The sequence below is a fragment of the Astatotilapia calliptera genome, chromosome 10 (genome assembly GCF_900246225.1).
Source record: "Astatotilapia calliptera chromosome 10, fAstCal1.2, whole genome shotgun sequence".
Classification (NCBI taxonomy): Eukaryota; Metazoa; Chordata; class Actinopteri; order Cichliformes; family Cichlidae; genus Astatotilapia; species Astatotilapia calliptera.
In genome coordinates this window covers 13,521,333-13,549,194 of record NC_039311.1, presented here as the reverse complement: position 1 = coordinate 13,549,194, position 27,862 = coordinate 13,521,333, and the positions used below count along the sequence as shown (strand labels likewise).

Genomic DNA, 27,862 nt, shown 5'->3' with positions numbered 1-27,862 from the left:
ACATCATTGCATTACTGTGTTTACTGTGTATACAACAGGCTCACGTGTATACTGAAGGTAATCATTTAGAGCAGTCAACACAACGTTACTGAAACGCTCTTTATTTTCTGCGCAGTTAAATAAAAATGTCACGATTAATCCATGGAAACTAAGCTCTACAGCCACACAGCAACCGACCCACATTGAATTTACTCTGAAATGTTCCATTTAAAGATTTACACCAACCAACTTATTAGCTATGTTTATTAAAGACAAACTAAAGAGTACTTGTGGTGCAAATTATCTTCAAAATCACTGCAGGTTGCAGAAATACTTTAAGCCAAAAACCAACAAGCAAACATCCAAACACCACATCACACTGCACAGAATACACACTGGTCTTTATAAGAAGTGTGGGTGAGAGGACTAGTCGCTGGTATTCAAGGTATGCTTTGCTTGACCGAAAAAAATCCTGGAAAGAGAAGCAGTTCATGGTTACATTTCACACAGTGTGTTATACGTCCACTGGCACATGGAAAGCAGACGCTGTCAGTCATGCTTTTAAAGCTCATAATTAGGCTAAATCCAATATTTCATACAAATTCTTCTTTTCTGAATAACTGAAGTCGTGCGGGGCACTCAGTGCTAGCCACAGGTGGCTAAAAACAATTATTTTTAAAAATGCCAGTATAGCAGCGTACCCCCAATGTTTTATTCCTATCCGCTTTGTCTTTATGAAAATGTCAAGCATGTTTCTGGTCCTCTCTCTCCATTTAGTCAGCACACTTGTTAAAATTCAAAAATTATTTTTTTAGTACACATCTCTTACAATGTAACGTTTCCAACTGTACGGATGTTTCTGTTATCACGATGCACATTAAAATATACTAAAAGCGCAGTTTTTGGAATATCAGTGGCTTTTAAAAAAAAAAGATATTTAAAGGCTTTTTATGAAATGCCTAATTGAAATCCTCTTTTTCCTTCCAGGGCTCTTTTTGACTATGATAAAACTGCCGACTGTGGCTTTCTCAGTCAAGCACTTGGGTTCAAGTTTGGAGACGTGCTGCACGTGTTGGACTGCGGAGATGAAGAGTGGTGGCAGGCCCGTAAGGTCAGCCCGCAGAATGAGGCTGAAGAGGTTGGCTTCATCCCCAGCAAGCACAGGTCAGACACTTTATATGTAGCAAACTTACTGAAATGTAGAGTAAAGCACTGCAGCTCAGTGCTAATGACAGGTTGTCTCACCTTTGTCACACATTTTTCTTCCTTACAGGGTGGAAAGAAAAGAGTGGTCTCGTGTTAACACCAAAGAGAGGGTACGTTTGTTCATTATAGCTTTCTGAAGGAGGGGAGTTCATTCAAAGTGTGTCCTGATCGGTAAATATCTGCTCTTGTCTCTGTTACAGGACCTTGGTCGGGACAGCTTGAGCACACAAGGTAATTCGGTGGATGCTCTTTTGCATCCATTAAGAGATTAGTAATATGCATTAAAGGTGCAAGTAGCTGGAACTAAAACAAATGTGTGAACAAAGCAGTGTTATCATCACCTTTGCTCTACTCTTGGCATTGCTGATATCTCTAAATGCCTCCCCACTATTATTTGAGCAGATCATTGACTGCCAGATATGAATCTAAGACTTCTCCTTCAGTATTTCCCAGAAGGCTATAATCCAAAGCACACATTACGTCAAACAGTCACGCCTTTAACACCTTGCCAATAATGATATCTCATACATTTGCTGCCACCTTTGAAGATACATCATCTGCCCTGCATATAAGTACAAACACGCGCATGTCGATGCAAACGTGTCATTTGTAAGAAGGCAAAAAGAAACCGAACGCTTCTGTGTTCTCTCACCAGGGAGAGATAAAGCCTCACACAATTATGAGACAGTTACCCAAGTGGAAGGTAAGGTGAAGTCTGTACTTTCAGGCTTTTATACGAATGTTCATTGTTTTGATTTTCTCTTTTGTGAATGATCCCGCTCTCTCTTTATCCTTTCATTCTCTTTATGATAAGTACATTATGCAAGGCCCATCATCATTCTGGGTCCTGTGAAGGACAGGATAAATGATGACCTGTTGTCTGAGTTCCCCGATAAGTTTGGATCTTGTGTCCCACGTAAGTGATTACGCTGTCAGTCTCGGAGACAGATGTGTTCGCCAGTTTTCACTTGCTGCCACCGCTGCACAATGCGACAATATTAAAGCGATGTGTGCGCAGTGCATCAGACAGAGGTGATGCTGAGATTCAAAATGAGGTGCGCTTTCTGTTCTTCATTTGACAGACACCACGCGGCCCAAGAGGGAGTATGAGGTGGACGGGCGAGACTATCACTTTGTGTCCTCCAGGGAACAGATGGAGAAGGACATCCAGAGCCATCGGTTCATTGAGGCCGGACAGTACAACAGTCACCTGTACGGCACGAGTGTCCAGAGTGTCCGTGAGGTGGCTGAGCAGGTGTGCAGCAGCGTGTTGGATAATGGGTTTTGTAAAATGGGATCATTACCTCCAGATTCATTGAGATATTGAAAAATAATGCCATAAAAACCACGGCTTTTAGTACCCAGAGTATGAAGTCAGGCACAAGGACATTACTTAAAGGAACAGTTTACCCCCAAATATATTTACATATTTTACCTCTATACCTGCTTTTTATTCATCTAAATGGGTTTGGGTTTGAGTAGATATGTGCAGACTCGACCTTCTATCATGTATAATATACTAAATAGCACTTGGGCTGTGTGGTGAAACATCAGTAGTAACGCTTCTTTCAGAAACCACAAAATCACAGTTTTTAGGAGCTTGAAGCACCACAAGGCAAATATTTAAGATATCTAATGGCAGATATCTCTTCAAAACTGGTCAACTGACGCAAAACACTGTAGATAAATAATACTAAAAGACATGGGGAAAAAAACTCTTACCCCTTTAAGTATGATGAATCCGTTTGCACTAAAAACACTTTGTGTTTTATAACAGCAATGCTCCGTTTAAGTAATAAGCTCGTTTAAGCTCAATTAACCTACAATATTCATTAGTAAAATAACATTCTATTTTTGTATTTACTTATCATTTCTGTTCTTGCTTGCATGCATGAGCAGCAGGGGAAACACTGCATCCTGGATGTCTCAGCCAACGCTGTGCGCAGACTACAAGCAGCTCAGCTTCACCCAATTGCCATCTTTGTGCGGCCCAAGTCGCTGGAGAATGTCCTGTATGAGCTCAAATCTTCTATATGCATTTAGAAAAAAAATTCTGACAATGATTATTCTTTACAGCTTGAAAGCAGGTGTGATTTTATATTTGTTTGATTTGATTAACAGAGAAATCAACACTCGCCTGACAGAGGAGCAGGCCAGGAAAGGAATGGACCGAGCCCTCAAACTAGAACAAGACTTCCTAGAGTGTTTTACTGGTAAGAGCATGCAGCAATCACATGTGCACGAGGTTTGGTTTTAGATTGCACTTAATTACATGGACATTTTAAATGTAAAGTCAACAAAAAAGTACGCTTTTTTCAATGCACTGTCTATCACTGTATTCTTAGCAGAGGGATTCACATTTAGGTTTTGGCAGAACCAGATGGAAAAACAGGATTTTATGCGTCTGTGTTTGCACTCAAATGTAGGATTACTCATAATCTATTTGATATGGAAAAAAATCATCTCTTTTATCATTACAAGATTCTAGAAACAACAGGCTGACCGTGTTTTGCTGGCGCTCGTACGCACACTTTAGAAGGTGATCAAACTTCCTCTTGTAGCTCTCGTAGATTTTTTTTGTTTAATGCCAACAAATGCCAGCGACCGGGCTCCGCGCTCCCGTTTGTACTGGCACGACTGAACAATCTGAATAAGAAAAGGAATGCCTTTTGGGAGGACTCAGGGCATTTTAACATTTAAGCGATGCATTTAGGGCAAATCTCAGCAGTTGGCAGAATATGAATGCGAGGTTTCACAGCAAATTCAACACTGTCTACAGTTTCTAACAAATCATGAACAGTGGGGGGGTGTGACATTTCATCAACCACTCAAAGCACGTGGGAAACTGTGTAGAACTACTTAGCTGATGTAAATGTGCCTCTTCTTTGATGTCGTACACAGATTGTAAAACTATATTCATAATTGATTATATCTTAAATTGTCATTTCCCCTGTTTCTCTTTATCCCCACGCCACCACCCAACCAATGTTTCAATTTCATCTCCTGTCTTTGCTCTTTTCTCTTAATTTCCTGCTGCCTGTGTCATTTTTTTCTTTAACCCATACCTCGTTCTATTTGTTCTTTTCTTTTCTCTCCTTCTGTCGCACATGCTGTGTCCCGCTGCAGCTGTCGTGGAAGGGGACAGCTTTGAAGAGGTCTATCACAAAGTAAAGACAGTGATTGAGGAGCAATCAGGGCCTTACATCTGGATCCCCACTCGGGAGAGGCTGTGATGCTGCACCCACTCGACCACCCCTCCCTCACAACCACCGATCGACCGCCACCCTTCACCCTCACAGCCAAGCCAGCCTCGCCTGCCTGCCTGTCTGTCCTCCAGCAAAGTCAGTGCTTAGGCAATCACTGAGAATGACACAGAGAGATAAACGCATACTAAGACAAAACACAGCGACACCGCGAGGCAAAGAACGATACCAAAAAATAAAAAATAAAAAGGAGAGAGACTCTGACACAGATGTAAATGCAGCGATGTATAAAGAGACTGAGAGAAAAGACTAAACCAGTATCCCACTATAATGAAGCCAACCCAGTTCACACTTTGCATTAAAATGCATCTCGGATACATGAGTGGACAGCTCTAGATGCAGCTGTGACTGCACCCTAAACTGGGTGCTGGTGGGGGTGGGGGGGATGCAAATATCCAAATCACAGATAATAACTTGTGTATATGTAATGTGTTTAACCTGTGTTTGGATACAGGTGCACTTTCCCACCAGATAGGGAGCAAATGAAGTGACTATTTCAGGCGGATTTCAGTTGCATTTTGATGCTGGGTGTGAACTGCAGCCCACGTCACCTGGAGCTCAACACAGCAGTCTAGATGTATGTGGACATGAGACATTAATTCTGAGCAGGGCTCGAAAGAAAATAAAGGATGACCTTGCAGAGATGGACCCTGAGGTGCTATCGCCTCACCTACAGAGCCATCTCGAGTCTCATGCCGACATTGAACACCTCAGTGCACCGATGTCTCAGATGGAGGTCCCCCCTCACTTTAAAAACAAACAACAAAAGACAGTGGCCACTCTTTTTATATCACCTCCTGGCTTTCTGTCCTCCTCGTCCTGCCACCTCTGCCTTGTTTCAGGACAGGAACGGGGAAGACCGAGAACAGGGGCCCAGATCCAGCTGAGTCCCACGTGACCAGGAGTCCTTTCTCAGCAAAGACCCGCTTTTTTTTTCTTTTCTTTTTTTTTTCTTTTTGTGATTCTCATCTTGGTTCTGGGTGTGAACTCAGAATAACACCTCAGAGGCCAAGACTGACGTTTGTTCGGGTCACCCCATGTTGAATATTGCAAGGCATTATTTAAAGGCAGTTCAAATAATTATATTGCTAAAAACCTCATACGCTGAATTTCTGCATGCATCCTCAAAGACAACGGAGAGAGAAGAGAAAAACAAAGGAAGAAAATCGTGATAATAATCTAAAGGAAGGAGAAAAAAGTGAAGGAGTTTGTTTTTTTTAGCATGTCTCAAGAAGAGAAGAGAGACATGATCATGTGATTATGGTCATGAGAGGCCAGTGCTGAGCATACTAGATGCTCTGGCGTGTAGTTTAGCCTCAACTCTCTTATGCACACAAACACACTCATGCACCCACACACACACACCCTCACTCCCTTACAGCGGCACACACACACACAACCGCACACACACACACACAGACACACAATCGTAGGGTCGTAAACTCAGCTGTAACCTAGCACACCTCTACAGGCGGATTGGCTGTTCTGACCTGCTAGTCAGCATCCAGGATGAATGTTATCTCTCTAGGCACAAACAGCAGAGCTCTTAGCTTCATCGCACCACAGCAAACTCATCGGTCATTCTTCCAAAAGATACCCCCCTTCCCCTGCCGCAGACGTACACACCGTCTCCAGTGGTCGCAGTTAAAAGCCATGGCGTATGTGTGTGTAAGTGTGTGTGTCTGCGTGTGCACGGTGGTGCTCGTTCATGTGCGGGGACTCCTCTGTGTGGGAGGAATATGTCCTTTTATCCGTTCTCTCTCTTCCAGTTTTCCCTGCTTCTTTCTCCTTCCCGTGTCCACACAAATTAAAGCTAAGTCATGTTTAACAAATAAATAGCCTATATATATAAATATATATATATGCATATATATCTTTTTTATGACAATTTCTAACGGGATTAAGTCTGTAAAAAAAATTAACATTTCCAAATAATATTCCATTGATTTTTTTTTTTGGGGGGGGGGGGGGGGGGGTAATATTGCAGTTTGGTTTTTGGATTTACACACAATCCCATTTTTCATGTTGCAAAGCGCAGCAGAAAGCTACACACAACTAACTGAACCATTGAAGTCAACGTAAAGCAGACCTCACACTAGAACCGAGAACACACGACGTGTTCTCGTACGCGCTGAAGACAAACTGAAACACGTGTGCAATGCAGCTGCGTGCGTCTGTGTGACTGTGTGGGTATGTGTTTGCCGCTTGTGTGCGAGAGTGGCAAGAAAGCGCGTGTCGTGTATAAAATAGAAGCGATGCTATATGAGAACATCCATCCTTATGGTTGTAATGTGTGTGTGTGTGTGTGTGTGAGTGAGCGAGACACGCACGCGAAGATGTAGTGCAATACTGCTATGATGTTATGCAATGAAGATGGTTTTATGGGTCTAAGATTTAAACTGTATAAAGTTTGCACTGACGGCATTATATGCTACAGGTATCGGCGGGATAAAGATGGCGAGCGAAAGCAGGAGGACCCCATGTCAAGATTTTAAGAGCATGTGTTTTGTATTTACTTATGATTTGTTCTGAATTAAAAGAGTAAAGGTGGAAGTATCGATGGAAGTGACCATTCATATTTATATTTGTTTACTTTATGCTCACATGCTTCTGTTGGCTCGGTTTGGAATAGCTGAAGCTTGTGAATGACGACTATCAATTTCTGTTTGAAATACATATATATATATATATATATATATATATATATATATATATATATATATATATATATATATATATATATGTATGATTTATTCAGAACTGTCACCAGTTGCATCACCTGTCTGTATATTTTTGTATTTTTTCACATTGAGAGAACTCTCGGGTCTTGGCCAGAAATGCTGTAAATATGTTGTTGGAGTGCCGTGTGGGTTTAGGTTTTAGCCGTTCACACTGCTGAATTGGTACAAGTGCAGCATCCATCAGAGCCACAGCCCAGTTTCTAACTGCTCAAACACAGAAACGACACACGCAAGGAGATATCAGCACGTCCACACACATGCATTTAACATTTACACATAGAGAGAACTCACGGAAACTACGACACACCGCGACACATCCATGAATTGAACAATATGTTTTGGGTTTCTTTATTTGAGGGTTCAGTGTATTTCTTAATATCTCTCTCAGCCATCCTTATCATAGTGTGATATTCCTTATAAAGTATATGAATTTTTACAGAAAAGACTGATTACAAAGTTACAACAGAGTCAGCTGATGCAGAAAAATATATTTAACAATGACAGTATCAAGCAAAATAAAATGTTCCAGTTCAGTGAAGCGCTTGTTGTAAATTAGCTATAAAATAATAAAAATTAATTTAAAAAATGCTTTCTGAAAATGGACTCAGCAGCCTTCTTTTTTTCCTTTGTTTGCTTGTTCCTGTTAATAGTTGGACTCCCACCCCAGTTCCACAGGTGAAGAAAATAACAGTCCGGCCAGAGGAGGGCACTCATTCTCCATTTACAGCTGCTTACACAAGCTCCACTCAGATGTATTTGCACAGACTTGGTCTGGCTCTTATTTGCTGGTTGCTTCCCCACCCTGCCTTCACTCATCGGGGGAACCATTTTCTCTTTAGAAAAGCACACAATCACGAGGATCCCTTCTTTTGATCGCATGATATGCTGCAGTGCCTGACTGTGTGTAGGTAGACATTCAGATTGCGTGTAAGGCCGCTGTGATGCTATATCCCTGTGATTGCTTAACCTCTTTGGATTAGAAACTCGCAAATGCCACGTTTATTTATTACCTGAGCTCGTTCTCTTCATGAACTCTGAATTTATTTCTTATTATGCAGCCACAAATTAACTATCGCCGCCAGAAAGCTTTTAAGCTTACTGACTTGCCAATGGGCAGGTCATTACAAACTCCTGCTGTGCAACCAAGCAACCCACTGAACTTTTGTTTGTGCTTGTGTAAATCCCATTTTCCCTAAGATATCCCAGCTTTGAGCAGAATCAAAACATATCACCTTTGTAGAGCTTAATAAGAGTTACTGAAAGAAGTTAAGTGGTTTAAATTACATTTTATCTCAAACCACTTATTCGGTTCCTGAAATACAGAACATTGTTATTCTATCTGACCCGAGCCCAGTGCCTGATGCATTATAACTACAAGTGACAAACAGAATCAGGCAGAAGGATGAGAGAACATCCATCAAAGACCTTAAACAGGATTCGAGCTGACAAAACGGTGAAGTCTTACAGCCATCAGGTTATTAACATCCACATGATTCTGTTATCCTCCTATCAGTCATCATGTCTACTTCATGTACCAAGGCACGCAATGCATATACCCACAAGCTGGTGTAAGAATGCACAGTTGGACTCTCGAAGAAGCCAGATGCCTGACAGATGGATAGATGCGGGGAGAGAGAAGAGGGGGGAAAAAAACAACAAAATTAAGTTGCTTACTTCAAAGTTAGAATTTGAAATTTCCTCCTAATTAAGAAACCGACTCTGTGAATAAACTCTCTCTTTAATCATTAAAGTGATTCATGGTTTGCAACCCTGATTCGCAGATGTACAAACACTCCAGTGCATGTATCCCGTCTTACTGCCAGGATGGGGGGGGGGGGGTTCCTTTTAAACAAAAAAGGGTGCTATGATTTACCAATCACTCGGACCCAAAAGCAGCACAAAGTCAAAGGGAAAACGTCTAAAAGATTTATTGACTGAGAGATGGTGGACTGAGTAGAGGCTGAGGAGTGAGTAGTCTTTAAATGGCAAGCTGGAGAGTAATGCATTGAGCAGCGAGGGAGTGATTGAGCAGGGAGGTGGGCGAAGAGAATGGTTTGGTGGTCATCTGTCTGCAGACAAGCAGATGACAGTGAGCAGACAGGCGATTTGGCACACACAGGAGGCTCAGCGGAGGTGACCGTGCGATCTGCCTCGGAGGAGTACCGAGGGGTTGGTGTGCCGCTGAAGCTGACTGAAAGAGGACGTGCAGGTGTGGCGGCCGCAGGGACCTCGGGCAGGGAAAGGAGTGGCCATGGCCAGGGAAACGCAAACACACAGAGATACACAGAAACACCCACAGAAACAGAAGGGAGAATGCAAGAGAGACAGAAACACAGGGACCAAACCAGATTTCTGGCAGAGCCACGACAGAGGGATGAGGAATGAACGCTTCCAAATGTAATAATTAAATCATGCCAGTTATTAGAATCAAATTTCTCTCCAAATATGAAGAATGTGAAATCTGGTGGAAGGAAATTAATCGTTAGACTGTTTGATCTTATAACTCTGTGCAATGGAGCCTATAGTCATTATGAGTTGCAAGTCTGTCGCGTTCCACCGGCAATTATTCACAGCGGGCTTCAAAATGGGCCGATGAGGGAGCAGTGCCTCTTTTTACCTGTTGCTGTACAGAGCTGCAGTGACATTGCTGGATTTGGATGAAAGAACAGCTGACGTGCGAGTGCTGGAAAGAAGATTCAACTGAGAATATTTTTTTTCCTAGGTATTCAAAGCAACCTCCAAACCTCTGAACTTCTGTACGGGGAAACCGGTGAAGCATTTCAGTACAACACAAGCTATCGCACAACTCAAAGCCAAAAGCCTTCAGTGGACCTGAAGGCCCCCTCCTGTGGTCTTCCTGGAACCTTTACTTTTAGTCCTAACTTCAGCAGGGGTAGCCTTACGAAAACAGTGGGATATTTTCAGTAGACAGGCCCACTTTTTTTCTTCTTCTTTGTTTTTTTTTTTACAGTTGCATGAGCTGTCAGAAAGGCATGCCTGTATTCGTCTGAACAGCTGTAACTCTTTGGTTAAGCTAATCCTCTTACATCTACATGATAATATAGCAGGCATCCAGGAGTCTTAAAAAAAATTCACCAGGAACAGTCAGCGATAGGCTTGCTTCACCGAGATGCTTCAGTCACACAGCCAAACATACGGCTCTAACAGACGACTGTCAGTATCATTTGTTACCTTAATTACAACACGACAGCGGCAGCCTGAAGTGGAGGATCAAACGCAGAGCCATTCCTCCTCGTTCATATTTCATACCAGCCCGCTGTGTTTGACTGATCCCTTCTTCTCCTCGTTATGCTCTCGCACCCCCGAGGCCCCACCTGGTGCCAGCTTAGCTGTTTGTGCAGGATGACTTTGAGTTCATTGCTCAATTGTTCGTGTCTCTATTGTTTATCACGTGCCGTATTAGTAAATCTGGATGATGTCAGTTTGGATGCTTCATTGCTCTTTATCCATGTATCAGACTGTCTGCATGAAAATGAGATGATTCATCCTCAGACTGATGATGGGCAGGGTGTGGTGCAGGATTTTTGCCATTACGATGACACTTTACACCGGTGTGAAAACAGCTGTCATCCCAAATCCCTAGACCAAGATAATAACTCCTCCTGCAGTTAAGTCTAATGGGTTCCTTTGCTTTTCTCTGAGTCTTAAGGGCTCATTTAAAACACACATACACACACACACACACACACACACACAGACACACACAGTGCAGTCAAGACAACCATCAAAAATATTTGTATGTGTTTTTTCCCCTTGTTTCTTTTTGTGATAATGATTTGAAATGGATTGTGATTTTACTTCTCTTGAAAAAAGAGAAAAAAACCAAACTGAATACCCATGCGCACCCAATTAAAGTGAGGAAGGGCGGTTTGTGAGAAATTTTTACCTCGTGCTTATTTAGCCGAAAAACAGCGACGTGGAAAAGATTTTAATTTTGCACCGTGAGGTTTTGCCAACCCGAGAGAACGAAAGCGATTTCAGAGTACAGCCTTGTGGTGTCACTTTTACTAAGCTGCATCTGCAAAAACAGAGCTTAACCAGTGAAAGCTTATAATGTCACCTGAGCCAAATGCACACGTTTCATTTTGTAGTATTAGTGATGAGGTACGATGCCATTAGGATGATGGCCCACAGAAACATGCCAGCATTTGCATTTTTAAATTTCTGCTTAATACCCCCGTTTGCCTACTGAGGAATACACAAAATACCAAATGCACACGTGTACAGCTGGAAAATAATAGATAATGAAAGCATGCAGACATTTTAGGGCATTTGTGGATGGCTCCTGTTCTGTTGCTTCAGAAAAGGAAGAGAAGCAGAGCTGAAAATATCCGATTGTGCAGTGAGTCAAGATAGAAGCTCGTGCGTGGCTCTGCCAGTAGAGCTTGGCTTACAAAATGTTAATGTGCATTTTTACCACTTGTTCCTGATGTGTAAATAGCTCTTTAGCTCATTACATGCTCTGTGTCATTATGTCACTGTGAAAACAATTTAAGACCGTTAGAAGTTCACATCTACTGAATGTCAGGCTGACCGGACTTAGACAAACCTGAGGATGCTAAAGATCAGCTAAAGTTTGATCTGCTATTGACTGCAAGGTGATTTGACATCCTTGGACCATCAAATGATTAGTTAAGTGATCTTGAGCAAAATCCTGAATGCCAGACTTTTAACAAGCCAGGGTTTTGCTACTTTTTTTCCCTTCCCAATACTGACATCAGACTGAATCTCATAATTTTAGAGACGTTAAATGTAAAACCACAAAAATAAACTTAGTAAAGGAAAGAAAAAGCGGAGAAAGGGATACTTCAAATCAGCAAATTAAGTCGATTACCTAAGATCCACAGACGGGTCCAGATTCTGGGTCTGAAAGGTGAAGTGCATTTAGTCTGCATTCTTTCTAATGGCCACCAGGGAGTAATCGCTCTCATTTTGTTCTACAAACCTCTATGATCAAATTCTCCAACTTCTCCCTTAGTTTAATACCTCCATAAACATTTACCTGGTGACTTTCTTGTCTCAATTGCTAGTTTGAAGTTCCATCTAATACAGCAAGGTGTCTATTTTGTAAATGATGGTGCTATTTAGAGTAAAAACGTATGATTAAGCCGAGTACGCTTTAGGGTGTGGCGATACTTGTGAGTGACAAGTTGCTACTGGATAAGCAGTGTTTTTGGTTTCTCAGACTTGGCTTCAAAAACCAAGATGTGGGCAGTGTGGCTACATTCATGCTTTATATACAGTCTATGATATCACCAGTGTCAGTGAGGTCAGTGAGATACATCACATGAGCGATGTTTTAAAAACAAATATTTCAGTTTTCCACTTTTTTTTTTTTGACACATTTTACACAAAAAAGATAGAAAGCGGTCACCTCAAGGCTAATGCTGAGGGAAAAGTCAAAACACCGCTGAGGTCGGTATGATTTTTTGCTTTGTGGCGGTGATTTTTGCAGCTTTACATCCAGTTTTCATTCTAGACCGAAAGGACTAACCAGCTGACAAACTAACAGCTTCGGTGAATTCTCTGTGACCGTGAAGTGTCATTGCTTTGCCAAAGACAGTAAAATGACCTGCTTTGAGTGCGTTTTTACATACAACATCAACACCGTTAGAAGTCTGGCAGGAACGTTTTTATGGCTCCATGACATTTATCCAAGTACATCTTCTGCTCGCGTCTATGTTTGAATCCTCAAAACAACTAGCTCTACTAGTCTCACAAAGCTCTGCATTTCACAGGTTTTGAACATTTCATGGCAATCACTAAAACAGGGATGACATTCAGGTGTCCTAACTAAGCGGCGTCGACAATAAACGGGGTGTGAAAAAAAACGCGGCTGACAAATAGCTTTGTTTTCTACCTTTAGTGGGTCATTCTGGTCTAAAGGCTCCTCTGGCTCACACTCTGGAGGTCTTAGAAGTTTTAGATTTATATTTTAAAGACAAATTGAACTTCACAAGGACATTTCTCATTTTATGTTTTCCTGTTGAAGCTCCCATTGCATCTTCCTGCTGCAAGAAGAAGAAGAATTTCATGCATTGAATACAGTAAATATGACAGCTTTGATGATATGGACACCCTCAAGCGGCATCTGAATGCATGCTGTCTGGACCCTCTGACCACTTACTGTATATAACAGACAAACAAACAGAAATAAAGTTTGACGCTTAGCCTATAAAATGTGCAAAAGGCTTTGTTACTGAGTCGGGATGAGTTGTTGACTTTTTGCTTGTACGATATTTGCACTCCAGTGAGATCCACAGAGATGCAGGCAATGCTTTTTCTAACATTTGACCTTTATATTTTCCGAACAACTTTCACAGCAAGTAAACAAATACTACTGTTGTGCACACGATATGTAGAATATAGACCCCTTCTCTTCATCATGTTCACATATAGCTCATTACAGACGTTTGCACATCTTCACAATCCATCCTCTGACATTTGTATACTCAGGTTTTTTGCAGCTGAGACTTGACCTCTGACTCAACTGTCCATTTTTCTTCTTCAGTCTTTCTCTCTGGGACACAGCAGATCCTTAACCTCGGATTTTGGGTGATATACCATGTGCTGTGTTGTCAGTGGGCTGGATCATTTGATGGTTGGAAGTGGATGTACAGTAACCCAGATGTTTTACTTAATTATTCTGCTTTACAGACATTACATCAACAACAACAAAAATGAAACAGCTGACCCCAGGAGAACGGGAATTGCTGGTCTCGCCCTGCCCAAATTAAGCATTGGTCTGGCCTTGTTAGCAAGCTTGAAATGCTAATGTCTGATTTACATTTTATCACTTAGATTTAAAATATGCAATTTTCTCTTGTTTATGCTGCTGTCTTTGCCAGACTTCCCAGAAAAAACAGCCATGAATTAAATAAGAAAATAGGTTGTGCTCAAACACCAGTGCTGTGATTTAGCAATGTTATTAGCTCTCTTGATATCACACTGTGGTCAAAATGACTGAACTTACAGAAGAACGAGCGGATCCGTGGCACATTTCATTACTTAAGTACTGGCACATCTCGTGGAAAGATGCGCTTCAAAATGGACAGAGAGATGGTACAAATTCATGCACCAGATTTCTAATGCTATTTTTTTTTTTAAAGAGAACACAACTTCTAATAGCCAAAGGCCATATTGCAGAAAAGTTGCATCATGAATCAGGTGAAGTAGTACTGAGCTGATCCATCATCATTTCGTATTCTTTAGCATTTCAGACCTTAGCTCGATTCCATCATACTTACATACATACAGGTTAATATCCCTCCCTGCTCCTTAAAGGCAATAAAGGCTCAAAAATTGTCCTCTCTGTTTTGTCCAAACACACTGATTTCTTATTCATGGGGATTAATTCAAGGAATATTGGCTGGAGTCTGATGGGCTGGATTATAAGTACCGCCAACTTCCTGCTGATTTTATCTACAGCACAGTTTACAAAAACTGCATGCCAGCGTTTGCAATAGGACGGAATTAATTGTAGTGTTGGAGTCAAGACGCTCGTGAAAGTAATCTAAGCGACACCGGAAATCGTGTTACATTATTGTCAAAATAAAAGCATTCCAGAAAAAAAACAAGATACCAGCTGAGTGCGAAACTGAGATGCGCAAAGAAATGAAGTGCTTCCTATAGCGCCATGTTTTAAGATATTTTTATTCAACAAATGTGTGAAATTACAAACATGTTATCAAACAGACACCAAATATATTAGTTTGCAAATAGGAATTTATTTGTCAAAACAATGAATGGTAAGTTGTGAATCATGTAAAGGTCATATATTCTCTATTTAGTTCTCTTTTTTCCCCAACTTGCTGGTTCATTCGTATAAAATGTTATCGGCCTATATAATTTTATTTTGAAGGTGCTTGCCGGAAATTCCATAACTTTCTTTTGACCTACGCTTTTGACGCTGCTGTTATGGTAACGAGAGTGGGCGGAGCTTGCCCGTGCCATTCGACTCTGGGTTTGATGCGGTGTTGAAGTCCTTGGTGACCAGCTTACAGTAGTCAGAGCCACGAGCGCCCAACTTTTGATATCCAGCGCACATTCAGTTCGCTGACTTACTCAGAATACAAAGTAGACGTTTTCTTCCAGTTTCAGTCTAATTTTTCGAGTAAAACCAGGCCAGCTTAGACCTGTCGCGCAATATATCCCCACCACCTTTCGTTGGGGTTTTTCCCCCCCGCAGCCAAATAGTCTGGTTGCTGAAGGAATTAAAAAAGGAAATTAAATCAGACTTTTTTTCCTGGATATTTTTCCCGAACGTGGAGATGTGGAAGAAGGTATGAAGCGACTGCTATGTGAGGACTAAATGTGTATCTAACAGATATGCAGTGAGGTGCCCTGGTTGCAGTCTGCTCGGTCATCGAGCTGAGGGGGGAGAATCTTTCTCTTTTTTAGGGGGAGAAGTCGTGTGGTGCACAAAGAGCTTATTAAGCCGAGCATACAAGTCTTTTTTCTTAACCATGCAGCCCGTGTGCTGACAGAGGGCTGAGCCTCACGAGGAGTTGCAGCACCGCGGTTTGTTTCTGCCTGTGTGTGTGTGTGTGTGTGTTTTTTCTAGACTTTCACCACAACACAAAGTTGGACAAGTTTTGAGCCTGCTTATAAACGCTCACTGTCAACGGAGCCACGTACGGACAGGCGTTAGTCAAAGTGTGCTTTCTCTCTGCGGCACAGTGTTGAGGCTTTTACTGAAGTCCAATTTAAATGCGGACTGGTTTTCGGTCAGTGGGTGCACAGCCGAGCTGCCAGTCGAGTGGCTGCCAGCGCCACTTGGTTTTTAATTCAAGTCGATTCATTTTTCACCTTCTGGTAACGACACCATGGAGCTGATATACCAGAGCATTGTCCTGCTGGGGTGCATCTTCCTGGACTGGGCTCTTCTGTCGACTGCAGATGAAGGTGAGTGGTTTTTTTTCCTCTTAAATATTTATTTATTTTCATATTATTATTATTATTATTATTATTATTTTCTTGACGTGCTGCCCACACTTGTCTGGGTGAGTGAAATGTCCAATTAGCATCACATCCCGTCTCTTACCAGCGGGAAGTGTCGTAAAACCACAATGCATTTTTAAAAAGCATGCTGTGCAAAACACCACACAAGTCATTTTTTATCCAAGTAATCGCAGAAAAATCACGGCCACAAGCTCACTGTTACTGATAAATAGCAGTAAGAATGTCACTGTAGACACTGTGTTTGCAAGAAATGGCTTTTTTCTCCTCCATCTGGCAGTGGATTATTTAGTTTGTTTTGACAGAACTGTGTCACCGTGGTGCCAATCAATATTGTTTTGTTTTTTTTTTGTTTTGTTTTTTTACAAGCTCCTTGTGGCTTCAGAAAGGCCATTTCTAAGACCAGCTCACTATTGTTTTTTTCTTCTTTTTTTCACTTTTAAGTCATCACAAGGTTCCCACTCTGCTTCCTGGGGGATTATTAACCATCTTACCTTAAAATCAATACTAAAACATTCAGTGGATAGAGGCTAGTACAGGCGTGGTGTGGTTTTAGTGGGTTAATGTAGAGTGCTTTTAAACTTTTACATTAAGCCCTGGAGGGAAAAAGGAAATCAAAACAACAAAAAAAAAACATCTCACATTTCATATCAAATGTGTAATCTGGATCATAATTTCTATTCAGTTCTGGCAGCAGGCTTGACATTAACAGGCAAATTGTCCTGGATCAGCTTTGTGAACCATGAAGGGGGAGAAACAAGGCAGCCTGAAATTATCTGTCATAATGTTAAAGAAGATGATGGTTTCAAATGGTCTGGTTTTTACAAGGGAGTATAGCTCCACATCATCAGCATAACAACAGGGGCAGTGTCTGGATAATTTGCTTAATGCAAGGGTGGAAGAGTAACTCTGAGTGAGCCACGCTGACAAAAAGCAGAGGCTGAGTGTTTATTTGTTCCTAGTCTTCTGACACGTCTCTGTCTTATTGTGACATTAATAGGGAAGTTTCGGCTACGCGGAGGGTACTGCAAACTGATTTAAGTTTGTTAAGGCTGCTGCCGAAACATCTCTCTGCAAAAGCCATTTATAGAAAATGGTCTTTGGAAATAATAGGCCTGTGTTTACCGAGGATCAAAGGATCACAACTGGGTTTCTTTAAGAGCTGTTGAACTGCAGGGTCTTTAAAAAGTACCTTACTGCTGTGTAGGCTGCTCGCTCCTGTTCACCTGCGAGGACTACGTTTTATTCCACGTTGTGCTTTTTCGTTTTTGGCACTGCTTATAACTTTGCACACAGCACTGTAGTCATATTTGCTCACTGGCTCACAGCTAGTATGTTTATTTCCCTCTCCATCACTTGTTGGCATTAGTTAATCAAGGCGAAATGACATGCAGTCTATATATTAAGTTAAAGCAAAATGCTGGCGTTTCTCTTGTAGTTTCCCAACACGTGCTTCTTCAGGTAGTTTTACTAATTTTACCATTATTCACCCCCCCCACCCCCCCCCCCCCGCAAAAAACCCCAAACAAAACAATAAGGCTATTAAAAAAAAGCCCACTTTTTCCTGGGTATTTCCATTCCAATCGAAAACCGTTCTAAACAGGAACTCCATGTACATGCATGACTTCACATATACAGTGCTGTGAACACAAATCTGTCAGCTGCATCTGGTTTGAGGCCTCAACCCTCCCTTCTTACTGAGGCTTCCAGTTTGGCTTCATGCTGTACATACACATGGATGTGGCGTACATGACATGGCCCGCAGTTTTATTAAAGGGCTTTTAAGGATTGGATTTGCCACTTGTGCACGCACACCCGTCACATGTAGAAGTTAAATTACTGCAGCTACCGAGAGCCTGAATTCTTGCGGGGAAAACTTTGTTGACTTTGTATTTTGAGAGCGTAGTATGGGATTTTCCCAGACACTTAATTTTGGTCAGTTTTCTGGGAGTTCGGAATTTGGCCGTTAGAGGAGCTGGAGATTCTCCTCCAGCTGGAGCAGCAGGTTTTTTGCAGCTGAGACTTGACCTCTGACTCAACTGTCCATTTTTCTTCTTCAGTCTTTCTCTCTGGGACACAGCAGATCCTTAACCTCAGGCTCTGTGTGGGAGGTTACGTCCCACATGTTTTTGGTGTCAGAGTTATTGAGCATCTCCTGAATAGCTTGTCAACTCGTCTCCGCTTGACCTTTTCTGCGTATTTGCAAAGATGCTGGTTCCAAACAGGTGCGGCGCAGACAGTGGCGGTGAAGAACTGGCGTGTAGACGGGAGCCGAGGCCTCGTAGCACCTTGTCGGCCGGCTCTAGAACATCTGTGTCTTTCCAAGTGTGAACAAGATGTCTGGTTTTTCGTGTCTTGGGTAATGACCCACTCCTCAGCCGGCACACTCTGGATCACTCCCCCCCCCTTGTTCTCCACCTAGTAGGGAATTCTGTAATGAACTGATGGGAGGGCAGATGAAGCTCACAGCTGCCAAATCTCTCCTCCTTTTCCAACTAAAGGATAAATGACTCATTTACACACCACTTGGTTGTTCAGAGCATGGATCTCTCTTCCCTCTGTCTTTGTGAAGATTAAAACACAGACCTTTTGATCAGATAATTAGTTTGGCTGGAAATTAATACCACTCTTTCTTTTTTTTTGGTTGAAATCTGCAGCGAGGATGAACACATACAGGCACACCAGACAACATTTTTGTCTGCCTTCCACAGAAAACACATAATTTACAGAAAATTATAACCACGGGTTTAAAGTATTAACCGCTATTAATAATTCCCACTTATGTACTACAATTTTAAAACATATTTGACTTCATAAATGTAAGCCATAATGACGCCTTATCCTCCCACACGCACACTCAACCTAGAAAGTGCTCATTTTGTTTCTCTCCCAGCCCCTTTATATCTTTCATGTACAATTTCTCTTTCTCAGCAATGCCAAGATGCAGCCGGTGACAGGACCACTGCAGTCTTTTCCACCTGTTCGGGTCCAGAGCTTTAATGATATGCCAACACTTATCACTTATCAGTTATCTCTTCCATCTTGCAATATGCGATGTGGCTTGAAGCCATTTTTGAGTGCTAGTGCACCTCTGTCACCCCTGTGATCATCTAAGAGGCTAGACGTAAATTCTTGATATGAGTAAATGCACTTATTTGGCTTAAATCTGCTGCAACTTTCATAAAATTGGGGAAAATGGATTAATGTAGGTGTGTTTTGTTGTTGTTTTTTCTCTATCCATTATTACACCACTGCAATTCTCCAGCGGGGTGCCATTAAACTGTAATTAAGTAATTAAAGAATGACTTCAGCTAAAAACAAATGAAAACAGTGTGGAAAGCGTGATGGGGAAAGGAAATGGCGTTTATGTTGATTTCATGTATTAATTTGAGGAAGGTTGTGCTCATTGGTCCACACTGATCACTTTACTGGTTCTCTTCTATCCAGAACAACTTGTGCTTTTCTTTCTTATCAATACATCAACTTTCCATGTTAGCCAAGTGTTATTTTTTGTAATCATTTCTACGATTCACCTTCTTTTAATCAAAGTCAACTGCACGTAGGTTTAATTGGTAGTGGAGAAATGGCTCAGTTGATGACTAAATGTCTCTTGAACTTGACGTAAACAGTTTTGAAATCCATGTCCATCTCTCTTGAACAGGAATGGGAAGTACATGTGCAATATGGATTTTTTTTATTTATTTTTTTTACTGCAGCTGTTACTTCCTTATAATTTACAAGTCATCTTTTCACATAATGCACAACAAGAGAGTGCAGCTGCCAGAGTAATATATTTGGCTGAGGCCTGGCTTGTTGGGTTGAAAAATACAGACAGCACTTTTTTAGCTTCTGGCGACGGAGCGAGGAGGGGGGAAGTGTCATCCTGTCTCTTTAGCGGTTTCTTCCATATCACTTTCTCAAACCACGGCTACCCTAATGCTAAAGCAGGTGATGGTAACATCTTTTTGTGTGGCACCTGAAAAGATGCACCATCCACTCTCTATTCCAAACAATGAGTTTGCACAGCTACAGGTTGGTGCCTTGGAGGCAAAGCAGTTAGTAATGAAGCCACTTTTAAAATAGTCAACTGCGTCAAAACGTATTGTGATACTTTGTCTGCAGGTAGGCATCTTTATCGACAGAAGCGCCAAGATTTTTCACTAACGAAGTTAATGAAGCTCCTGTTCTATTTTGGTGCAGATGCTTAATTAATGTGATTAGCAGCACCTGTGTTAACCTACTATTTCCTGTCCACATGGCAAATTTTTGCTGAGTAGTAAAGGCACTGAATTTCTGGCATATTGTTAATTATTTCTGAAAAACTAATATAAAATTATTAAACCATCTGTTGAGACTATATCTATTTTTCCTTATAAAATAGGCTAACCCCATTAGCTGACAGTGGTGCAGCTCTAGCTGACAAGTGGTGCATCTCCAAAGTGTTTTGGGTGAAAGTCACATGGAATGGCGAAGGTGAGACTACCCTCTAAAACCCAACGCCCATCATCGGTTTATTCTTTTTCCTCCTAGCTCGTCCAAGGCACAACTGCTGTGATGAATAGCGTAATGCCGCTCAGTCTAATCGAAACCCCAGTGTCTCAAATGGAGAAAGGATGTTTTTTCTATTTTTTTTATCCGAGAGGCCTTACTTGAGCCTCAATCCTTTCTTTCACAGACATGTATCCTTTTCTTTTGCTACTCCTTCCACATCCTCTGTCTCCTTGATGTTTGACTGGTGCTATGCTGTTTTCTCTTGCTGACTGTCTCCCCTGCCGTGGAAATGTGGATCGTTTCCCAGAAATCCTTTTAAATGGAACCGATTTTTATAAGAAAGGGATTTGCATTTAAAGCAACCTCCCCCCTCTCTGAAAGCCTGTAGCCCATCATCCTCAGTACCTCAATCCGATGATTAGCTTCCTCAAGAGTTAAACAGGCATCTGAGTGCCACAAGTACTCTCAGTCCGTGTCTCTCTCGTTCCCTTTCTCCCCTCCTCCTCTTCAGAGAGGGATACATATGGCAGCTGGGAGTTGCAGGTGGATGATAGTTTAGCTTGGTGAGAGGATACACCCCCAGCCCATACATCCATGTCAGGCATTCACTTTGGAGAGCCAGTCTGTCCTCCACCCACACGCTACTCTCTGAGAGTGGGACACAATGGGGACAGGCTGCAGCGGAGAGGGAATGAGGCCACAGCCTATCAGCCATAAGCACCAAGGAGAATGGCACTTTTAGAGGGATGGGGGTTCTCTTTGAAGTGAGTCAAGGAGAGATGGGCAGACCGGCATGAGTCAACGAAATGGAAAGAGCAAGTGCAGTGAGGGCAAGGAGGGTGCAAGTATGTGCACGTCTGCACAGCATATAATGAGCAAAGTTAGGTATACTGCCTATTTGCATTCTTTAATCACACACCTAGGGCCAGATATGAGAGATATATGCAATGGGCTAAATATGTGATTATAATAAAGGGATTAAGAAGGCCTTTAATTAGAAGACAACAACAGAGAAGGAGCTATTTATCTCGGGTCCATCTTTCTCATTTATCTTGCACACTAATCACAGTTCTCATTTGAGGCACACCGAGTATTGTGTTGGAAATAAATCCTTTGTGAAACGTTTCTTCATGCCATTGTTGCACGATACCTTATGATGTTTTTGTCGCTACATTCGAAAATAGAATGAAGTCTTAACGGGGAAGAAGCAACATGAGGCCAGCGAGACATCTGAGGCTGGATGTGCAAGAATTGATTAAAAAAGGCAACCTTGATTTAACAACAAAAAAAAATTCTCTGCTTGAAGCACGCTCCATCAGTAGACTTGATTCGATTCGTGTCTGGGATATTTTTCCTCACTGTGTCAGAGGTTGACCTACATCTTCCGTTTGGCCGTTTTGAGTTAAAATGCAACTCATTTGGTTCGACATCAACCTGGAGAGCACGTGCATATTTGATCCTACCTTCATGCATATGTACACATCTTGAGCGTGTCTCCCAGGTACTGCTTTCATATACCACTCTGAACCAAGTGGGCTCTGCTATATACGGCATAACATAGAAGCACTGCCGTGTAGCTGCCCTCCTACAGTTCTCACACAGCTTAAAGCTTTAAGAGAATGTCATGCTCCAAAATAGAGAGGGTCAAAAAGCATTAAACACCTTTCTTTTTTTTTGCAGCGTGGTATCTTAGTATCTAAATTTCTGTGGATTTGCCACACATGAAAAAGTTCTTTACCTTCTTGTCTTCCTTCATATCCACAAATAGCTGCTCAATCCCATCCAATCATTGCGCTGTTAAACTTTGTCCTTTTTTCTGTCATTGGACAAAAGCGTGGTTTAGCAATTCAAACAGTTTGCAAACTACTGAATCCGCCTCCTAATGAAACCATAATGTAGCTGGCTGAGGAGGCAAAATAATGCTCTTTGTACTCGAGCAAATAGCTCCACATCCGAAGATGAGTTTATCTTTATTCCAGATATATCGGTCACCGCCACACAAGCAGCCAATTGCAGCCTCGTAGCGGCAATTCGTGGCTCAATGGAAGAGAATTAACTCTCAGTTGGGTCTGTTGTTGGTTGAATGTGGGAAAAGTGTGATGTGTCAGAATAAAAGGGAAAATTCTCGCCGAGAGTCTGTTCTCTTGTATCTTTACTTAGATGTGTCAATCCTTAGATGGTTTATTTAGCTGGAGTCTGCACTGTTAGCTTCAAGCTGTCCACCTCCCACAGCAGATTAGTCACTGGGAGCTGTGAGAGTGAGTGTGTGTGTGTGTGTGTGCATGCATTTTCTTCTGCAATTTCTTCCCCCCAAAAATGAATTGGAGATTCTGCTTTAGTCGAGGCTTTGATAAAAACTCAGTTGTAAGTACAGCAGCAGACATTTTTGGGGCTCGTAGCAAGGTCGTTAGATGCATCACAGCAGTCGATGGCTCTATGTGGGTTTTTAATCTTTTCATCTAGAAAGATTTGAAATAATATAGGTCACCTGTTATATATTATTTTATAAAAGTAAAGATTTGCATGTCTTTTCTCTCCTTTATATATATTTTGCAGCTTCCAAAGCTGTAGTGCATCAATCTTTGTGAATGAAATAGTTTGGGTGTTTTTTTGTTTTTGTTTTTTTTTTTGTAGTCACGACTAAATGGCACAAAGCTCCAATCATGCTAATAATTAATCTATAGTTATCTAGCTTGCAAACTAGCTTGTCTAATTATTAAAAGACTAAGCCAGCACGGGGGTGGAAGAGTATCCTGCTGGTTAGGAAGATCATCCCAGATTTCGGCGCTGTGTGACTCCAAAGTATCCACTCTGCGGGGGTGCCAGCCTGTTACTGACCCAGACATCAGCCTTCCTGACAGGAGAACAAAAGTATGAATATCCTCTTAAGACACCGAGAAAGTGTTTGAAAACAAGAATGCAATTTGCACCTTCCCCTTTTGCTTTTGTCAGCTCTGGACTTTCAGTTTACGTTCTTCAAACTTTTAAGATGCTGACCTAAATTGAGGCTTGCGGGCATTTGAGAGCAGTGTTGACCACAGCGTAATGGTGTATGGTGGGTCAGTTATAGGGCAATGAAGTGTCTTTATAAACTGGTCACACCTGAATTTGGTCTATGAATATCTTCTGCTCTGGTTAAATAAGCAAATTAATTGCGTGCTGTAGGCCAAATGTTTATGCATGTTTGTAGAGGTATTTTCCTTCTTTGCTGTGATCAGTGTTGGAGTCGTTACTCAAAACGGCAATTATTACACATATTTCACTGAACACTTTTAAGAAAAGTAATGCAGTATGTTACCTAATTACCCCTGGGAAAAATTAATTTGTTATACTATTCGTTACATTACCTACTCGTTACGCTGTAAAATAGCTGAAACACACCGTCTCATAATCACCGTTTAACAATATAAACCTCAGGCTACAACCCCACACACCAACACAAATCCCTAATGAGGACACACATCTCTAAGTTCTTTCTCTTAGTAGAATACAAAGCTGACAACACAACCAAGGGTGGTTACAACCTGACTGCTCATCTGTTTGTTACCTGTTGAAATTCTGTATCTCAAAAGACAGAACTTCAGTGCTGATCCCAGCAGGCAGCTTTCACTCAGCTTTCACTGTGGGTTCTTGACTATCTAATCCACACTCTAGATTGCATTGCTATTTTCCTCCTCTGACACTCGAACTGAAATCAGCTGATTGTAGTGCAAATGCAAGACCCGGGATCAATAGGCAGGCAGACTAACAACTCCAAAGAATTGGACTACTTGGAAACAGTTTTCTTCAAGAACCGGTTCTCGATTCCCATCTCTCATCCAGGGTGATTTTTTTTTCTGATGTATAACAAACTGAAAATTTGTGACATTTGTCTTTTTGCAGTCAAACGTGCAATTGTGGCAGTTTCTTCTACCAACTCTATCACAGGATTCAAGACCATTTTATACCCAAAGTCAATGTTAGATTGATGTTGTGGATAGACGTGATTTTTGCACGATTTTTTTTAATCTGCTGCTTTGTGCCGCTGCTGCAGCAGCTGGGTTGGAGACACATGTATGATGGTGTCAGTCATAGTGATATGTCAGCAGAGAAGCTCAAAGATTTACAGATTACACCGAGGGAGATATTGCGACAGTTTGAAAAGATTCAACTTTGTGGAAAAAACTTTGAAAAAACACTGTAAACATCATATTTAAATGGATGATTTTTCATTTAGGCAGTTTCTGTATATCTCTGTACTCCAGCAAATATCAGCCTTTGTATCAAAGAAAAACTTTTTATCTAAGGCACAGCTGTGCAGGCTTCCATAACAGAAAATGGTATTGTAAAAGTCTCAAGCACTAAAATGCACCATCTAGTAAATGTCTGTTTTGTAAGATGCTTTGCTTTCAAAATCCTTGATAATGAGTGATAGTCTTTCAAGATCAGAAGCTTGAACTGAAAGATTAAAAGGTGTAGCACCCTCGCAAAAACATACCATGGAGTATTAGGGCCACCATTTGTGCAGTATTAGGGAACAAGTTTTGTTCATTTTGAAAAAGTTTCCAAGTGCAAATTTCAACAACAAAATACTATTTATAGAATAAAGAAAAAATTAAGTCAACTCCTTTAAGATGAATTTATGGCCCAGGTTAGCTAATGTGTTTGCTGTCCAGGGATAGCGGGTCTGTGTCCAGAGAGCCTTGTTGCTAGTTTGGGGCAGTGTACAAAGTATGTGGCCACTACTGCTTGTACTGTTGTTGGTCCTTCAACAAGCCAAAGAAATCAGCAAATATATAACATACTAGAAGCTGGAGCGAAACAAGTGGTAAAAAACAATGAAACATGTCCACTACAGTCCCCGTCTGTGCTTTCCATGCTTTATTTTTATATTTGAAGTTGTTGGTTTTTTTCTTTTTCTTTTCATTGCTCTTCCATTCCCGGTGAACTCCGATGTCATTCGTTTCCCTATTCCGGATCACTTGTCAACCAGTCAGCATTTGACAAATGCATACTTCATCTGCTTTCAGCAATGCAAGGTTTTGGAGAACAGTACAGGAGCATGTAATGTGGCTCTAAAAGGAAGGCGTTACTTGTCCTATCATATTTGCATTTGGTGCCCGCTTACAAGTTAATTTGTTTCTTTAATTCAGTTAACTTTCAGTAACTATCCTGTGTAAATAATGTTATATTTTTAAAAAAAAATCAATACTTATAACCCTAATTTCAAGGAGCCTTCCTTCTCTTATCTCTGTGAGTAACAACAGGGAGCGTTCATAAAGAGAAACTAGATCAACATTTTGATGCATTTCTACATCAAAATGTAGGACCATGGCCACCTTTAATTGTCTTTTGAGATACAGAATTTAAGTTAAATTGCATAATATAGGCGATTTGAGGGAAAAGAGAATATGAGTATAAATAAGAGAAGACGAATGAAACGGGAGAATCAAGAAATCAGTCAGCTGACAGGATATACGTTGCAGGTATTTTTTCTGAATTGGATAGTTATTTGTCTCTTTTTTTAAGCAAAAGTGTCCAACCATGGAGGACTTTGCTTTTTTTTTTCTTTTCCCTATGATACTTTAAAAGCAAACAGATTAATTTTAAAGAGTGCATTAATCCATTAATCACCACTAGTGGTGGGGTTTCGTAATTATGGTCTCCAGATTTCAGTAAAAATGATGCATGATCTGTTCTGCCTCGAAAGTCAACACAATCAGCCAGCACCAGTAATTTGTCTTCTTTGTATTTTGGGCCTCATCAAGTTATGTGTCTGTCTTTCTAATTTTATACGTTGTACAGTATCCGAAAGCAGAATGGCTTGTGGAATAGCAGAGGTTTTGAGAATTGCACTCTACCCTGCAAAATAAAAAAAAAAGTCTCATCAAGAAAATCTTTTTAAGTTTTCCTTTGTAATTCATTCTTTCTTTTATAGGATTCTGGATCAGGAGGCCACTAGGGAGCTGGTGCAGCCCGCAACAATGTTCTCAAAAAGCCTTTCAGTTTTTCTCAGACTTGGGTTATTTTTGAAGAAGACTTGAGAAACTGTTGCCCATAATTGGAAGTAGCAGGAGGTGAATTCTCACAGTGGCAGATCAATATGCCAAAGAATGTGAAATATGCAGCAAGGCAATTTAACCAATCATGCTTTATAGAAGTGAGTGCAGGGCCTTACGTGTTTAAAACCTGAAGTTTTTAAATGTGTCTGCTTGGAATTTAATTTGGAATGATTAACAATTTGGGCAGAAAGAAGGACGATCAATTCCTTTTGCCGCTTCTTGCCAATATTAGCCAGTTGCTCGTGTTTGCGGAAGTCCATTGGCAGGTATTTTATTATAGAAGTACTCATACAGTGGGGCAAAAAAGTATTTAGTCAGCCACCAATTGTGCAAGTTCCCCCACTTAAAATGATGACAGAGGTCAGTAATTGTAAAGCTTCTTACAGAAGACGTTACAGGTCTGTGAGAGCCAGAGATTTTCCTTGTTTGAGGTGACCAAATACTTATTTTCCACCCTGATTTACGAATAAATTCTTTACAAATCCTACCATGTGAATTCATGGATTTTTTTTTCACATTCTGTCTCTCACAGTTGAAGTGTACCTCTGGTGCAAATTACTGACCTCTGTCATCATTTTAGGTGGGGGAACTTGCACAATCGGTGGCTGACTAAATACTTTTTTGCCCCACTGTAGATGTCAGATCTCCTTAAGTGATTTTTTTCTTCTAGTTTACCTGCTTTGGGAATATACCTCACAGCTATGTGTATTTTTGTGTGTTTGAGATAAAAAAGGACTGTTTGAGTCTGAGTTGCACAAGTGCTGTTCAGCAGTTGACATCACAGGTCAAGACTCATTATTCGTAGGTGGCAATATAAAAAAGCCACGGAGGCAAGCTGATGTCTCATATCCTCTTAACCTTAACCTCTCATTTTATGCCGTGGCTAAAGCTTTTTCATACAATTGAGATTAGAGGTAAATATCCGCTGCGCGCTGACATGACTTGAATAAGTTAACAGTTTTTCTTTTCACTTAAACGCAGTTAATTAAGAGTGAATTGCAGTGCATTACAGGTGCACCCTTTGAATTCTTTTACCTTCTTATAAATCAATATTTGTTTTGTGTTTCAGAACCAACACTTTCTGGTGCGACATACAATAAAAGCTACTTTCCCTTATTCACAAAGGGTCACCACAGAGGGTAGCTCTGCATGTTTGAGTCTG

General features: G+C 41.2%; 2 protein-coding genes across 5 annotated transcripts in view; both read left to right on the top strand.

Annotated features, from left to right (window-relative positions):
* The window catches only part of dlg4a (discs, large homolog 4a (Drosophila)), a 60,931-nt gene extending 55,296 nt beyond the window's left edge, over positions 1 to 5,635 (top strand). For all 4 annotated transcript variants that reach the window (XM_026181401.1, XM_026181400.1, XM_026181399.1 and 1 more), the window contains 9 exons: positions 967 to 1,143; positions 1,253 to 1,295; positions 1,386 to 1,416; positions 1,841 to 1,888; positions 2,000 to 2,101; positions 2,268 to 2,440; positions 3,085 to 3,197; positions 3,307 to 3,398; positions 4,312 to 5,635. In XM_026181401.1, the coding sequence (XP_026037186.1) occupies positions 967 to 1,143; positions 1,253 to 1,295; positions 1,386 to 1,416; positions 1,841 to 1,888; positions 2,000 to 2,101; positions 2,268 to 2,440; positions 3,085 to 3,197; positions 3,307 to 3,398; positions 4,312 to 4,418 (886 nt within the window). In that variant the 3' untranslated portion in view covers positions 4,419 to 5,635. The remainder of the gene's footprint in view (positions 1 to 966; positions 1,144 to 1,252; positions 1,296 to 1,385; positions 1,417 to 1,840; positions 1,889 to 1,999; positions 2,102 to 2,267; positions 2,441 to 3,084; positions 3,198 to 3,306; positions 3,399 to 4,311) is intronic.
* Positions 5,636 to 15,143: 9,508 nt separating this feature from the next.
* The window catches only part of ephb4a (eph receptor B4a), a 41,128-nt gene continuing 28,409 nt past the window's right edge, over positions 15,144 to 27,862 (top strand). The window contains exon 1 of the mRNA XM_026181539.1: positions 15,144 to 16,114. Coding sequence (XP_026037324.1) covers positions 16,036 to 16,114 — 79 coding nt within the window. The 5' untranslated portion in view covers positions 15,144 to 16,035. The remainder of the gene's footprint in view (positions 16,115 to 27,862) is intronic.